The following is a 15128-nucleotide window of genomic DNA, read 5'->3' as shown; positions in this document are numbered from 1 at the left end:
TCATCAAGAGGCTTTTAGTTCTTCACTTTCTGCCATAAGGGTGGTGTCATCCATCCTAGGGTGGTGCATATCTGTGGTTATTGATATTTCTCCCAGCAATCTTGATTCCAACTTGGGCTTCATTCAGCCCAGCTTTTCTCATGCTATACTCTGCATATAAGTCAAATAATCAAGGTGACAGTATATAGCCTTGACATACTCTTTTCCCAGTTTGGAACCAGTCCTTTGTTCCATGTCTGGGTCTGTTGCTTCTTGACCTGCATAAACATTTCTCAGCAGGCAGGTAAGGTGTTCTGGTATTCCATCTCTTTAAGAATTGTCCACAGTTTCCTGAAATCCACATAGTCAAAGGGGCTTCCAGGTAGAGCTAGTGCTAAAGAACCCACTTGCCAATGCAGGAGACATAAGAGATGTGGGTTCCATTCCTGGGAAGGGAAGATCCCCTGGAGGAAGGCATGGCAACTCACTCCAATATTCTTGTCTGGAGAATTTCCATGGACAGAGGAGCCTGGCACGCTGCAATCCATAGGGTTGCACAGAGTTGGACATGACAGTAGTGACTTAGCATACAGGTATGCACACAGTCAAAGGTGTTAGCATAGTCAGTGAAGCAGAAGTAGACGTTTTTCTGAAATTCTCTGCTTTTTCTATGATCCAGTGGATGTTGGCAATTTGATCTCTAGTTCCTCGGCTGCTGCTGCTGCTGCTGCTAAGTCACTTCAGTCGTGTCTGACTCTGTGCGACCTCATAGACGGCAGCCCACCAGGCTCCCCTGTCCCTGGGATTCTCCAGGCAAGAACACTGGAGTGGGTTGCCATTTCCTTCTCCAATGCATGAAAGTGAAAAGTGAAAGTGAAGTCGCTCAGCCGTGTCCGACTCTTAGCGACCCCATGGACTGCAGCCCACCAGGCTCCTCCGTCCATGGGATTTTCCAGGCAAGAGTACTGGAGTGGGGTGCCATTGCCTTCTCCTCTGCCTTTTCTAAATCCAGCTTATACATCTGGAAGTTCTCGGTTCATATATTGTTGAAGCTTGAAGGATTTTGAGCATGATTCTGCTAGCATGTGAAATGAGTGCAATTGTATGGTAGTTTGAACATTCTTTGCCATTGCCCTTCTTTGGGATTTGAATAAAAACTGACATTTTCCAGTCCTGTGGCCATTGTGGAGTTTTCCAAATTGCTGGCATATTGAGTGCAGCACTTTCACAGCATCATCTTTTAGGATTTGAAATAGCTCAGCTGGAATTCCATCACCTCCATTAGCATTGTTCATAGTAATGCCTCCTAAGGCCCACTGGACTTCATACTTTAGGATGTCTGGCTCTAGGTGAGTGATCACACCATCGTGGTTATCTGGGTCATTTGGATCTTTTTTGTATAGTTCATCTGTGTATTCTTGCCACTCCTTCTTAATATCTTCTGCTTCTGTTAGGTCCATACCATTTCTGTCCTTTATTGAGCCCATCTTGCATGAAATGTTCCCTTGGTATCTCTGATTTTCTTGAAGAGTTCTATAGTCTTTCCCATTCTATTATTTTCCTCTATTTCATTGCATTGTTCACTTCAGAAGACTTTTTTTTATCTCTTCTTGCTATTCTTGGGAACTCTGCATTCAGACGGATATATCTTTCCTTTTCTCCTTTGCCATTTCCTTCTCTTTTCTCAGCTATTTGTAAGGCTTCCTCAGACAACCATTTTGCCTTTTTGCATTTCTTTTTCTTGGGTATGGTTTTGGTCCCCGCCTCCTGTACAGTGTTATGAACTTCTGTCCATAGTTCTTCAGGCACTCTGTCTATCAGACCTAATCCCTTGAATCTATTTTGTCGCTTCCACTGTATAATAGTAAGGGATTTTATGTAGGTCATACCTGAATGACATAGTGGTTTTCCCTACTTTCTTCTATTTAAGTCTGAATTTTGCAGTAAGGAGATCATGATCTTAGCCACAGTCAGCTCCTAGTCTTGTTTTTGTGACTGTAGCTCAGATCATGAACTCTTTATTACAAAATTTAAGATAAACAAACAGAAAATGAAGATGAACAAGCAGAAAAGAACCAACTGGGCAACGTTTCTCCACATCCTGTTACATAAGTTCCCCAACCCTGGGACTGAAAGGTTTTTGCTATGAGCCACGTGCAATGCCAGGATTCATGGCCTCTGGAGGAGAGGAATTCGATCCAGTGCCAGAGACAAGGATTGCTTGATTGCTCTTGAGTGCTCAGAGCTTATTGTGTAATAAAGTCTTTTTAAAGTATATAAGAGATAGAGAAAGCCTCTGACATAGACATCAGAAGGGGACAAAAAGAGTGCCCCCTTGCTAGTTTTTAGCAAGGAGTTACATACCTATTAGCAAGCTGCTAATTGGAGGAAGGAAATGCCTCAAAACTGAGATTTACACCAGGCCCCTCCCCCACAACATGCATTTTGAGATACCACTGGCCCAGGGTGAGTCATCCCTGGCCACAAAACGACTGGCACGAATCTTGAAGAAAGGCAGATGTCCAAGCAAATACATAGTTCATTAATATAGCTTAAGAAAACATTTCCAAGAAAAGCACAGGGGTTAACTCATGGTTTGAGACACAGTTCAGTTCAGGTGGAACCAGATGTCGCCATGACAACGCAGGATTAGAAGAGAAAAGAAAAAACCATCTGCCACTTGTAGTACATTTCCTCCTGCCGCCTGGAGACCTCCGACTTCCCGGCTGAGGCTACTAACACTCTCAGGACTTTGGCCAGAAAAACTGTTAAACTTCTTTTAGCAGATGTAAATTAGATATTATTTGCCCTGCTGGATTCACAAGAAGCGCTATTTTTCACCACTGATTGCACAAGGTCCTCCTTGCTGAATATCAGTGCATTTAGGGCATGATGATTTTAGAGCACCACAAAGGCTAAGCTAGTAACTTCTGAGTGTAGTATTTTCAAGGTTTGCATAGCAGTATTGAAGTCTTTTTCTATTACTGTGAAAAGATTTTTAAGACTGCTTTTTCCAATGTACAGTCTTTAAAGCTTGGGAATAAGAACCTCGGTGCTGAAAAGACCTTGAAATTGTGATACATGGCAGATTCTCTGTGATTTCTCAGCTAGTGTGCTTATCTGGCACAAGTTTATGAGCAAAGTAACTTTTGTTTATAATTTGGCTGGCATTTGCAGTGCAGTGTTTGGTCACAGAAGGACCCTGGCATCCAAACCCACATCATCCTGAACATTTAGGTGGGAACCTTTACACATTTGGTTGTCACATTAAAAAGACAAGAGTGGTTTACAAACAAGGTTAGCATGTTGTGGTTGTTATTGTTGTCGTTCAGTCAATAAGTCATGTCTGACTTCTTGCAACCCCATGGACTGCAGCACTCTAGGCTTCCCTGTCCTTCACTATCTCTGAGTGTTTGCGCAAGTCGCTCAGTCATGTCTGACTCTTTGCGACCCCATGGACTCTACACTCCATGGAATTCTCCAGGCCAGAATACTGGAGTGGGCAGCTGTTGCCTTCTCCAGGGGATCTTCCCAACCCAGGAATCAAACCCAGGTCTCCCGCAGTGCAGGCAGATTCTTTACCAGCTGAGCCACCAGGAAACTCTGAGTTCACTTAAACTCATATTCATTGAGTTGATGATGCCATCCAACCATCTCTGGATGCCCCCTTCTCCTGCTGCCCTCAGTCTTGACGAGCATTAGGGTCTTTTCCAATGAGTCAGCTCTTTACATCAGGTGGCCAAAGTATTGGAGCTTCAGCATCAACATTCTAATGAATATTCAGGACTGATTTCCTTCAGGATTGACTGGTTTGATCTTGCAGTCCAAGGGACTCTCAAGAGTTTTTCTCCAGCACCACAGTTCAAAAGCATCAATTCTTCAGTGCTCAGCCTTTCTTATGGTCCAACTCTCACATCCATACATGATGACTGGAAAAACCAAAGTTTTGACTATATGGACCTTTGTCAGCAAAGTGACAACTGGGTTTTAATACACCATCTAGGTTAATTATAGCTTTTCTTCCAAGGAGCAAACATCTTTTAATTTCATGGCTGCAATCACCATCCACAGTGATTTTGGAGTTCAAGAAAATAAAGTCAGTCACTCTTTCCATTGTTTCCCCATCTATTTGCCCTGATGTGATGGGGCCAGATGCCATGATCTTAGTTTTTTGAGTGTGTCTATGAGATCTAATTCCTTGAATCTATTCATCACCTCCACCGTATCATCATAAGGAATTGATTTAGGTCATACCTGAGTGGTCTAGCTGTTTTCCCTACTTTCTTCAGGTTAAGCCTGAATTTTACATTAAGGAGCTTATGATCTGAGCCACAGTAAGCTCCAAGTCTTGTTTCACTGACTTATATAGAGATTCTCCATCTTCGGCTGCCAAGAATATAATCAATCTGATTCTGGTACTGACCATCTGGTGATGTCTATGTATAGAGTTCTCTGTTGTGTTGTTGGAAGTGGGAGACCATTTTAAGTGGTGCTAAGGACTGATGCTAAAGCTGAAACTCCAATGCGAAGAGTTGACTCATTGGAAGAGACTCTGATTCTGGGAGGAATTGGGGTCAGGAGGAGAAGGGGATGACAGAGGATGAGATGGCTGGATGGCATCACCGACTCGATGCACATGAGTTTGGGTGAACTCCGGGAGTTGGTGATAGACAGGGAGGCCTGGCGTGCTGTGATTCATGGGGTCGCAGAGTCAGACACGACTGAGCGACTGAACTGAACTGAGCTGATGGTGTCCAAACACCTCCATTCTCCATGTGCTCCTGTCAGTCTGTGAGAGAGAAACCGAGAAAAAAATAACTGATATAAGAGGTCGATAATTTGGTTTTGGCAGCTATAAAGCTTATTTGTCACCTAACCAAGTAAGTTTAGATTTTTGATCCACCCAAATATAGTTTATGGTTTGGGGCAGCCTTATCATGGGGACAGCTGCAGTAGCCCAAAGTATACAAGGGTCTTTATTTCTATTTTTTCTGGCTGTGCTGGGTCTTAGTTGTGACACAAGAGATCTTGTATCTTCCTTGCAGAATGCAAGATCTTCTGTGGCAGGTGGGATCTAGTTCCCCATCCCAGGCCACCTGCACTGACGTTGCGGTTTTAGCCCTGGACTACCAGTGAAGTCCGGCAGGTGACTTTTGAGACATCCAGGACATGTGGTGATTTGACAGACATTTGTGCCCAAAAGGGAGATGCTAGAGTCCCTTACAATTTCCTTAAGAGACTCAAAGATTACACCTGTGGAATCAAACCACAGAATTTGTTTTGCGATTTTGTCCTGGTAGGTTACCCAGGAAAGAGACAGTGTCATGTTCGTTTTCAAAGCAAAAGGAAAGCTTTTTACCTGTTATCTTTATCTGGGTAAGGGACAGTCTTTAGGCTTCTGGAGTTTTTCTGGGGCCCAGACGACTCACTGAAGAGAGGCAGAGTGGCAGTTTTCTTGTGGATATCATACCCGGCCACTCATCCCCTTTCTATACTTGGCCCACTTTGTGCTCACATTAGTAGGAACAAAGACTAGTGGAGGCTATTTTGCACTCTCTGGGTGTTGACATAATCAATAGACTGATTAGTTCACGTGGCCAGGGTTTGGTAAATTAGCATAAGGTTTACCGCCTTATGAGAGGGTTAGTAAGAGCAAGACACAAGTTGAAAATGAGCCCACAGTGGAGACTTAGCGGACAAATAGGATAGAAAGAGAAAAGCGTTCTCTAGCTAGGCTTCCAATAAATGCTTAGTACACATGGAGAAAGGATTCATTAATAAGAAAAGGTGGTTTTCTGTTGTTTTTTCTCTTTAGTGTGTGTACACAGAGAGTCTTAAAAGCAGGGATGGGGAAATAAATGAAAGTGAGGTTTCTTGATGTGTGATCTTGGGAAAGCTGTCCACTTCATGATGCTGGCTACTTCTGGGACCTGGGAATTGGCCCTGGAGATCCTTAAAGTGATCTGGAATATCTGTCTCCTCCAGCTGTCTTGAGAGGGATGTTCTGGGCCTGTTTTGGCATGGTTTGCATGGATCCAAGAGGGTTCTCCTTTGGGGAGCAGTGTAGGTGGTTCTTAGTACCTCATAAGGTCCTTCCCATGGAGGTAACACCACGTGTTCTCTTCTAAAAAGCTTGATGTACACTTGGGCTCCTGGTTGAAAGAATCGCGAGGCTTGTCAGTTGGCAGAGGTCAAGCCCTGTGACCTGTTGGCTATATGTTTCAAGTACACTCATTCTTGAACATAGCTAATCATAACATCAGATTGTTCACTTAAGTTCCCATCCTCTTCACTTAAACCAGAAGTGGAAGGTTTAGAGATGCCAATTGACATTGGGTATCCAGAGACCATTTCAAAAGGGTTCAGTCCATGTGCCCTATTCGGAGTATTCTGGCTCTTTAAAAGGGCCATCAGCACAGATTCTGGCCATTAAAGTCCAGTTTCTCGATCTTTCCTAAAGTTTTTTCTTGTCTAGATTTTTACATTCCACTCTCCTTGACAACTGAGGATGATATGGAGCATGAAATTTTAAAGAGTACCCCAGAGTTTTTGCAAGCAAGTGGTTTATGTTTGTAAAATTAGCTCCTCAGTCTGATTTAATCCATAAAGGAATGCCACAGTGAGGAATAACCTCAGTTATGAATGTCTTTACCACATGCAAATCAAATAGGATTCAGTCCATCCCTGAAACATGCAGACAGCAGCAAAATAGTGAGAATAGCATAAAGCTGGGGAAACCCATAAAATTCGTTTGGAGTGTCCCAAAGGGGAAGTGGCATTGGAGGATTTCCTGGGGTATCCCAGGAATTTCTCAGAAGTATGGGGAGGTTTACAAGGAGTGCACAGGGAAATAATTTGGTCAGAAATTTTATGGATGCTGAGGCAAAACCAACTTTCTTGTTCCTTATCTCTCCCCCATCTGCACATTTATCTCACTTGATGGGATATCAGCCAAAAGATTAAAGGAAAGGAGGCCACAGAAAGTCCATTTGGCCTGATGTATCCATCTGGTAATTTTTTGGCACCCTTTTGTGTTCATTTGTCTTCTTCAGATTGTGGGATATTTGCTTAATGGTTGATAATATCAGTCAAGAATAAAAGCAAATGGGGACACTTTACACCCTCTCAGTGTCATGCTGAGAGCTTTGTACTTTTTTCTCTAAAATAAATCCTATTTGCTTGCTACTGTGAAAAAAATAAAAGAATAAAAGCAATGAACCTATGGTTGTTGTCGGGGAAGGGTCGGGGGAAGCGATAATCAGGGAGTTTGGGATGGACATGTACACGCTACTGTATTTAAAATGGATAATCAGCAAGGTCCTACTCTATAGCACAGGGAGCTCTGCTCAATATTATGTGGCAGCCTGGATGGGAGGGGGTTTGGGGGGAAATGGATACATGGCCAGGGCTTCCCCCATGGCTCGGTGGTAAAGCATCTGCCGGCCAGCATAGGAGACTTGCAGGAGACAAGGGTTCTATCGCTGGGTAATAGAAGGAAGATTCCCTGGAGGAGGAAATGCAACCCACTCCAGTATTCTTGCCTGGAAAATTCCATGGACAGAGGAACTTGGAGGTAACAATCCATGGGGTCGCAAAGAGTCGGACACAACTGAGCGCACATACCCTATATCTGAAGTAAGGACTTCAATTGTTCCATGTGATTTAAATGGTCAAGTCCCTTTGCTGTCCACCTGAAATTATCACAACATTAATAGTTAATCAGCTATTACTCCAATATAAAATTAAACTTTTTTAAAATAAAATTTTTTTAAATTGGGTAGAGAAGGAATAAGGGTGTCCATTTGGAGCTTGATGTTTGCTGCTGCTGCTGCTAAGTCGCTTCAGTTGTGTCCAACTCTGTGCAACCCCATAGACGGCAGCCCACCAGGCTTCCCCGTCCCTGGGATTCTCCAGGCAAGAACACTGGAGTGGGTTGCCATTTCCTTCTCCAATGCATGAAAGTGAAAAGTGAAAGTGAAGTCGCTCAGTCGTGTCTGACTCTAGCGACCCCATGGACTGCAGCCTACCAGGCTCCTCCATCCATGGGATTTTCCAGGCAAAAGTACTGGAGTGGGGTGCTATTGCCTTCTCCAAGCTTGATGTTTAGCAACCCCTTTAGCCTGATCATTTTCTTAAAGATATAGCACTTCCTTGGTATGAGCTGAACCATGAACAGTAGCAGTTTTAGAAGGGAGATGATATCTTGCAATAAGGAAGCCATCATATGGCCATTACCAGTAAGAGTATAGCTACAGAGGTTAATAATTCATATTTCCAAATGTGCCAAGAGGATGACTTGTCCAAAAGCACATCTGAAGTCTGTGAATAGCAGCCATTTTCCCTTCTGCTGGGGTACAAGCTCCAGGAAGAGCTATGAGTTCAGCAGCCTGGGCCGATTGTTACTGTGGCTAAAGAAGAAGCCTCAGGAGTCTCAGAGGAGAAACTGTGGCGTCACCAATTAGTATGTTTCCCCAGAAATCTCATTGACAGTCACCATCACAAAATAGAAGTCAGTCTGGGTTATCTAAAGGGGTGTCTGGGAGAGCAACTTGTGGCTTTGAGACCATTTGTGCAGCTGCAAAGCAATCACGTGGGGTAGAGCAGGACTCCCTATCATCAGGGAGGCGTAGGGAAGTCGCTGAATTCAAAAGTATTAGCAACCATGTGAGAGGATGAAAGATCCAGCTCGTGAGTGATCTGTCATCATGCGGAGAGGTGCTACATCCTGTGAACTTAGAGACGAGCTGACCCCGCCTGGGGAGTGTGGAGTTGAAGCGGGGAGCCTAGCATATGCGTTCTGGCTTTGTCAATCAAGGCAGCAGCTGCAGCCACCCATGTAAGCAGGAGGGCACACTTGACGCCACAGGATCTGATTGCACGAGAAGCAAGCTTTAGGATGTGTCTGAGAGACAAACATCGCCCTAGCACGCCTGCAGCACTCCCACTATTTTCATGACAATTCAATGGATTGGCTAAGAAGTTGGTTTGGGTTTTTCCACAATATCTTGCAGTGAAAACTGAATGGACTTTTGGGCCAACAGTAGATGAACAGGATTGTCAAAAGCCAGGAATTCAGAGCGTGGACAAAGCTAAGGTTGAAGTTTCAAAGGAGAATATTGCCTTCAAAGGGCCAGGAAATAGGCTCTGGACTGTTATCTGGGGGGAAGAGCATACAGAGGTTTAGCAAGGGCTGCAAAAGTAGGAATCCATTGGCAGCTGTAGTAGCCAGCTGCCTCTAAAAATTTACATAACTTTTTTTTTTCATTTGGTGGGGGTGGGGATCGACAAAATCAACTCATTCCCATCACATTCATCACTGTGAGTGAATTCTAGGTCCAGTGATGATGTTTACCAGATATTCTAACCACGGTGTGCTGATTTGACTCCAGAAAAAATGTTTTTAAGTATTTTGCAAGACATTTAATGAAATAAGAGATATGTTTTTATTTCACCACCAGAACCTCTTTAAAAATTGAGACTATTATTCCTGGAGATTCCAGAACTTCCTTTGGAAACATCCTCCAACTCAAATGAAAGTCTGGTGTAGTCTCTTAAAAATCCATGTTGCAATAGGTGCTCTGTCACTAAGAATCACCGAAAAGACGGGGTTAAGGGCACAAAATGAGCCACAAACCATATATGGAGAAATGGTTTTCTTCAAACTCGTGGTGAACTCATGTTTTGCTTTCCGTTTGCTCAAAGCCGAAGTCTGCTGTGCTTTGCAAAGCTGACTCACACACCCTCAGAACCTACAGTGTTTCTGGATTGCAGCCCCTGGGGCACCATGTCAGACAGTCTGAGCTCGCAAGTCACACTTGCTGTGACAGCCTGGATGCTCTCTGTGGTCTCCAGTTCTTCCGCTCCAGCAAATACTTTGCCAGATATCAAAAATGAAGTTTTTATCAAAGACTGTGTTCGAATGCACAACAAGTTCCGATCGTCAGTGACTCCAGCAGCCAGTGATATGCTGTACATGGTAAGAAAACTTCAGTGCTTGTGGCAGAAATCAGTCAAAAACAAGGGATCTGGATTGCTTTGGGTGGTGAATGCTTGGTAACCCTGGGATCATTTTCTTCTGTGATGAAAGTGTGCAGTAATTTCACCACCTGTGATCAAAGCAAACCCAGTTTTGCTCTGCCTTCTCAATTCTTGTTATAAGGAAGTTCAGCTAGTATGTTTTACTTCTCTTTTAGGGCACTTCCTTTCCTCGGGTCTCAGGAATTTAGTTCTCTCTCTCTCTCTCTTTTTTTTTTTTTTTTTTTTGGGGGGGGGGGCTGTTAATTTTCGTGAGGTTTTGTTGTTTCATTGTTCAACTTTTTTTGTTATTGCTGGCAGAGTGCTGGCTTTCTCAGGAGGGCAGCAGGGGATCCAAGGGAAAGGCTAGGATTTTCATCAGGCTTGAGTTTAAATCCTGGGTCTGTGGTTTTGGCCTGGTTTTTAACCTCTTGGAGCCTGTTAGTAGAGGGGCTATTTGGGGTATGAAAATTGTAGAAAATATGTGAAACCAGCATATATTATTTTGCAACGTAATTGGCCTAGAGTGAAATGTTGGTCTGTGTCACTCTCCTTGATTCTAAATTCCTTGATACCAGATTATCATGTCTCCCAGGAACCCTAGTGAAAACTTAAAGACTATAATAGGATCCTCCACAAGTGGAGGAACTCCGTCTCTATGGTCCTTCTCCTTTCCGGACGTGGCACCTCGCCTCCCACGCAAATTCCCGCTCTGGTTGCAGTGTTGTATGAGTTGCAGGCTTGACCCTCCTACTCTTTCCTATTTATTTCTGCAGACATGGGACCCACTACTAGCTCAGATTGCAAAAGCATGGGCAAGCCATTGTGAGTTTGCACACAACAAACAGTTGAAACCACCCTACAAGCTGCACCCAAATTTCACTTCACTGGGAGAAAACCTCTGGACTGGGTCTCTATCCATTTTTTCTGTGTCTTCAGCCATCACAGCCTGGTACGATGAAGTTAAATACTATGATTTCAAGACTCGGAAATGCAACAAAGTCTGTGGCCATTACACTCAGGTACGTATCTGACCTATATTCTCTAGAAATGGTCATCTCATGGGTGAGGGGAAAACTGGAATCTGGTGTGAAGAAAATAGAGTATACCAGTGTCCCCATCGGAGGAGGCGATGGCACCCGACTCCAGTACTCTTGCCTGGAAAATCCCATGGACGGAGGAGCCTGGTAGGCTGCAAATCCATGCGTTCACGAAGAGTCGGACACAACTGAGCGACTTCACTTTCACTTTTCACTTTCATGCATTGGAAGAAGGAAATGGCAACCCACTCCAGTGTTCTTGCCTGGAGAATCCCAGGGACGGGGGAGCCTGGTGGGCTGCCGTCTATGGGGTCGCACAGAGTCAGACACGACTGAAGCAACTTAGCAGCAGCAAGCAGTGTCCCTATAAATATGAGAGAGTAGGGATGACAGGCTGTCTTCAAAAATAAATAAATGGAACAGAGTTCAATACCAGAGGAAATGGTGCTTGAAGAGTCTATGACGTGGACAGACATTAAATGTGAGGCCCAGCAATCTGGACAGCCTTTGATTAATTCTGATAACACCCTTCTGCCCATGGTACTTTGTTCCATTGTGAACAATCAAAGGGCCTTACGAGTGAGTAGATTTATTTCCAGGCCCAGATGTCGCAGTGGTAAAAGAATCTGCTTGCCAATGCCGGAAACACAAGAGACTTGGATTCAATTCTTGGGTCGGGAAGATCCCCTGGAGGAGGAAATAGCAACTGGCTCTAGTTTTCTTGCCTCAAAAATGTCCATGAATACAGGAGCCTGATGGACTGCATATAGTCCATGGGGTTTCAAAGAGTCAGACACAACTGAACAACCGATCGCACATAAACAAGTCCTCTAGGAAATTTGAGGCAGCTGTTCCGGGACTATAAAATTAGGAGAAGTAAGCCTCTCAGACAGAAACATCAACAAGAACTGGCTCTTCTTTATCCTCGTAGTCTTTCAAACATGGACTAAATATCTATGATGTAAAGAGGAAGAAAAAACCCACAGTCCCAGCCTCAATGGAAAGACCAACATGAAAACTTGTACAGACAATCCTGCAGCTATCCTGCCCACAAATCTACAGTATAAGTCTTGATAGCTACATTCAGAGTCTCTCAATGAGATTGTTTTTTAAAAATTTAAGCTGTTTTTGGCTTCCTAATCCTAACTCACATTTGCAGCATGATGGAAACAAATCCCTAGGAGGCATCTTCTACAGTCTTTTTAATATACTGCCTCCGTATACTGGCCACATCTTGTTTATTTACTTTTATTTTCTGTCAGTCCTTGACAAATAACTAAAGGCAGTGAACCTATGTATGACTGATTTTAATGTAGAAAAAAACTGTTGAAATGATGAAAGTGAAAGTGGCTCAGTTGTGTCCAACTCTTTGTGACTTCATGGACTATACAGTCCATGGAATTCTCCAGGCCAGAACACTGGAGTGGGTAGCCTTTCCCTTCTCCAGGGGATCTTCCCAAACCAGGGATCGAACCCAGGTCTCCCACATTGCAGGTGGATTCTTTACCAGCTGAGCCACAAAGGGAAGCCCAAGAATACTGAAGTGGGTAGCCTATCCCTTCTCTAGAGGATCTTCCTCAGACAAGAATCAAACCATGGTCTCTTGCGTTGTAGGCAGATTCTTTACCAACTGAGCTATCAGGGAAATAATGTCTGAGAGCAAAAACATTTCTAACAAGCCAGTTAAGGTGGAACAATAGATGTTTTTGTTTTTTTATTTCCGTATTTATTTGGCTGTGCTGGGTCTTCGTTGCAGCGTGCAGGACCTTCTGTCTTCATTGCAGCATGCAAACTCTTAGTTGGGGCACATAGGATCTAGTTCTCTGACCAGAGATCAGGACCCCAACCTCCTGCGTTGGGAGCAAGGACACTTAGCCACTAGGCCACCAGGAAAGTCTGAAGGTGTTTTTAAAGAGCCAAATATTCATAGAAAAAGTCTCAATATATTTCAGTCGTAAAAAGATTCTGATTGCACTGGTCTCGTTACAGGCAATTGTTATGATGAAAGAGAAAGGGCTGATTTCAGTGAAATCTTCATCTGAAGTTTACTGCAATCAAGGAGGAGCTATCAAATCATCAGTAGCCTTGGTCTCTCTCTTGGAAATATAATTAAGATCTCCTCTAGACAGAACCATTAATTTTGGCTTATGTTAACCAATAAATTTAACCAGAAAACAAATTTCACTGAATTCCCGCAAATCCCTAAAGGACAAGAAAACTAGATCCAGATTGCCTACAGTGTCATGTGGTGCTATTATGCATCTGGGTGTTAATCTCCAGAAATCACTGTCAGTTTGAAGGTGCTGACTCTCAATATTTAAGCTTCTCCCCTATACCAAGTACTTTGTAAAGTATGGGTCACATGTTTTAGTTCAGACTCCTAAGAAACAGAGCCTGACATAACAGTTTATTTGCAAGATTTTATTAGAGTACAATCGCAGAGAAGTGGGAGGGAGGAGAAATGGGGAGCGTGGTGGGAAATGAGGGCCACATCTGGGAATGGCCCCCAGCCCTTGTTGTTCTCATTCAGTCACTCAGTCGTGTCTGACTCTTTGCGACCCCATGAACTGCAGCACGCCAGGCTTCCCTGTCCTTCAGTATCTCCCAGAGCTTGCTCAGACTCATGTCCATTGAGTCGATGATGCCATCCAACCATCTCATCCTCTGTCGCCTCCTTCTCCTCCTGCCCTCAGTCTTTCCCAGCATCAGAGTCTTTTCCAATGAGTCATCTCCTAGCCCTTAGAAGTTGACTTTCTTTGGGAAAAGACCTGTGTAAGTGGATGTGTTACAGCATATGGCTAGTGCAGTTTGAAGAGGCTGACAATATGCCATGTGAGTGATGGGGACAGAGCGGCTTACTTGGCCAAAGGGAAGTATGGAGACATAGGACTTGTTCACACAGCAGGAGATATATGAGTGGTTCTGAAACTGAACGAGACTGTCAAATGAAAAAGAATGCAAAGAGAATGACAGGCAAAATTAACAAGATAAAGAAGATGTACAATGTGCACAAATGAGCTTGGTATTTCAGAAGAATGGTAAGCAACCTAGCCCGTCAAATACATAATAATCCAAAGACTGTTAAATTGACAAGACTCCTAAAGTTTGCAGGTTAAGAGATGACTTCATGTCCATCATTCTAGAAGACAATACAGGAGGAAACTTTATTATACATCACAGAGAACTGAGATTTCAGAGATGGCCCTCCCCAGATTAACTGAACTTAATTGTAAATTTTCCTCTTGTAGCTAGGAGGGAAAAGGAGGGCTAGTATTTGGGACATAAAACAGTTCCTAAATCCACTTCTGTGTAGAAAGGTAGCAGAGCTCAAACTGAGTGATCCTAACCTGCTCTTTTAAAGAGACAACTACAGTCTACTCCACTTCAGATGATGGAGACGCAGTCCAGGGCCCCCTGGGTCTGGAAGGATGCAGCACCAGCAACTACTGTTTTAAGTGAATACATAAAATATATAACCTTTTAAGGTATGTAGCTCTCTGCATTTAAGATCTCATTCAACTCTCACTATACACTTCTAAGAGATGCTGTTATCCATAGATGAATAAACAGGCTCAGACAGATCAAGAAGTTGTTATCCCAGTGCCTAGCTAGTAAGAGGAAGAGTCAGGAGTCAGATATGATATGCTGCAAAGATTAAATAATATAATGTGTGTAAATCACCTAGCCAAGTACTATTGTTTAGTAGTCATTGAACAAAGTTTAGATTTGTTCCATGAGTTATTTTCCACCAATTATATTGGAAGAAGGCTCTGACAGCTTGGTCAAAGACTTCCTGTTTTTATCCTTGCAAGAAACCTTGCTAGGGTGTTCAGGATTACTCAGTTGCCATTTTAAAATCATGCTGGAAATGACCTTGAGTGGGTATTTTTAACTTCCCACTTAGCCTCATCTGTTAGATTTTGGTTGGTGAGCAGTGGTTGTACAGAGTAAAGGCAATAGATAAAGATTCATTATTACTTCATGAAAGTGTGCTATTTCTGGACATGTTAACACTTTAGTTCTGTCTTCACTAGAGATAAATTTGAACTGTGGAAGAATTTGGCCATATTCATGTGGAAGATTATTCAAATTAGA

General features: G+C 43.4%; 1 protein-coding gene across 3 annotated transcripts in view; it reads left to right on the top strand.

The window, feature by feature from the left end:
- GLIPR1 (GLI pathogenesis related 1) overlaps nucleotides 1-15128 on the top strand; it is a 68431-nt gene that overhangs the window by 13213 nt on the left and 40090 nt on the right. For 2 of the 3 annotated variants that reach the window (XM_055587397.1, XM_055587396.1), the window contains exons 2-3: nucleotides 9682-9955; nucleotides 10770-11015. In XM_055587397.1, the coding sequence (XP_055443372.1) occupies nucleotides 9764-9955; nucleotides 10770-11015 (438 nt within the window). In that variant the 5' untranslated portion in view covers nucleotides 9682-9763. The remainder of the gene's footprint in view (nucleotides 1-9681; nucleotides 9956-10769; nucleotides 11016-15128) is intronic. The other variant, XM_055587398.1, reaches the window with a different exon arrangement.

Source organism: Bubalus kerabau, chromosome 1, assembly GCF_029407905.1.
Source record: "Bubalus kerabau isolate K-KA32 ecotype Philippines breed swamp buffalo chromosome 1, PCC_UOA_SB_1v2, whole genome shotgun sequence".
Taxonomy (NCBI): Eukaryota; Metazoa; Chordata; class Mammalia; order Artiodactyla; family Bovidae; genus Bubalus; species Bubalus kerabau.
This window is presented reverse-complemented; position numbering and strand designations above follow the sequence as displayed.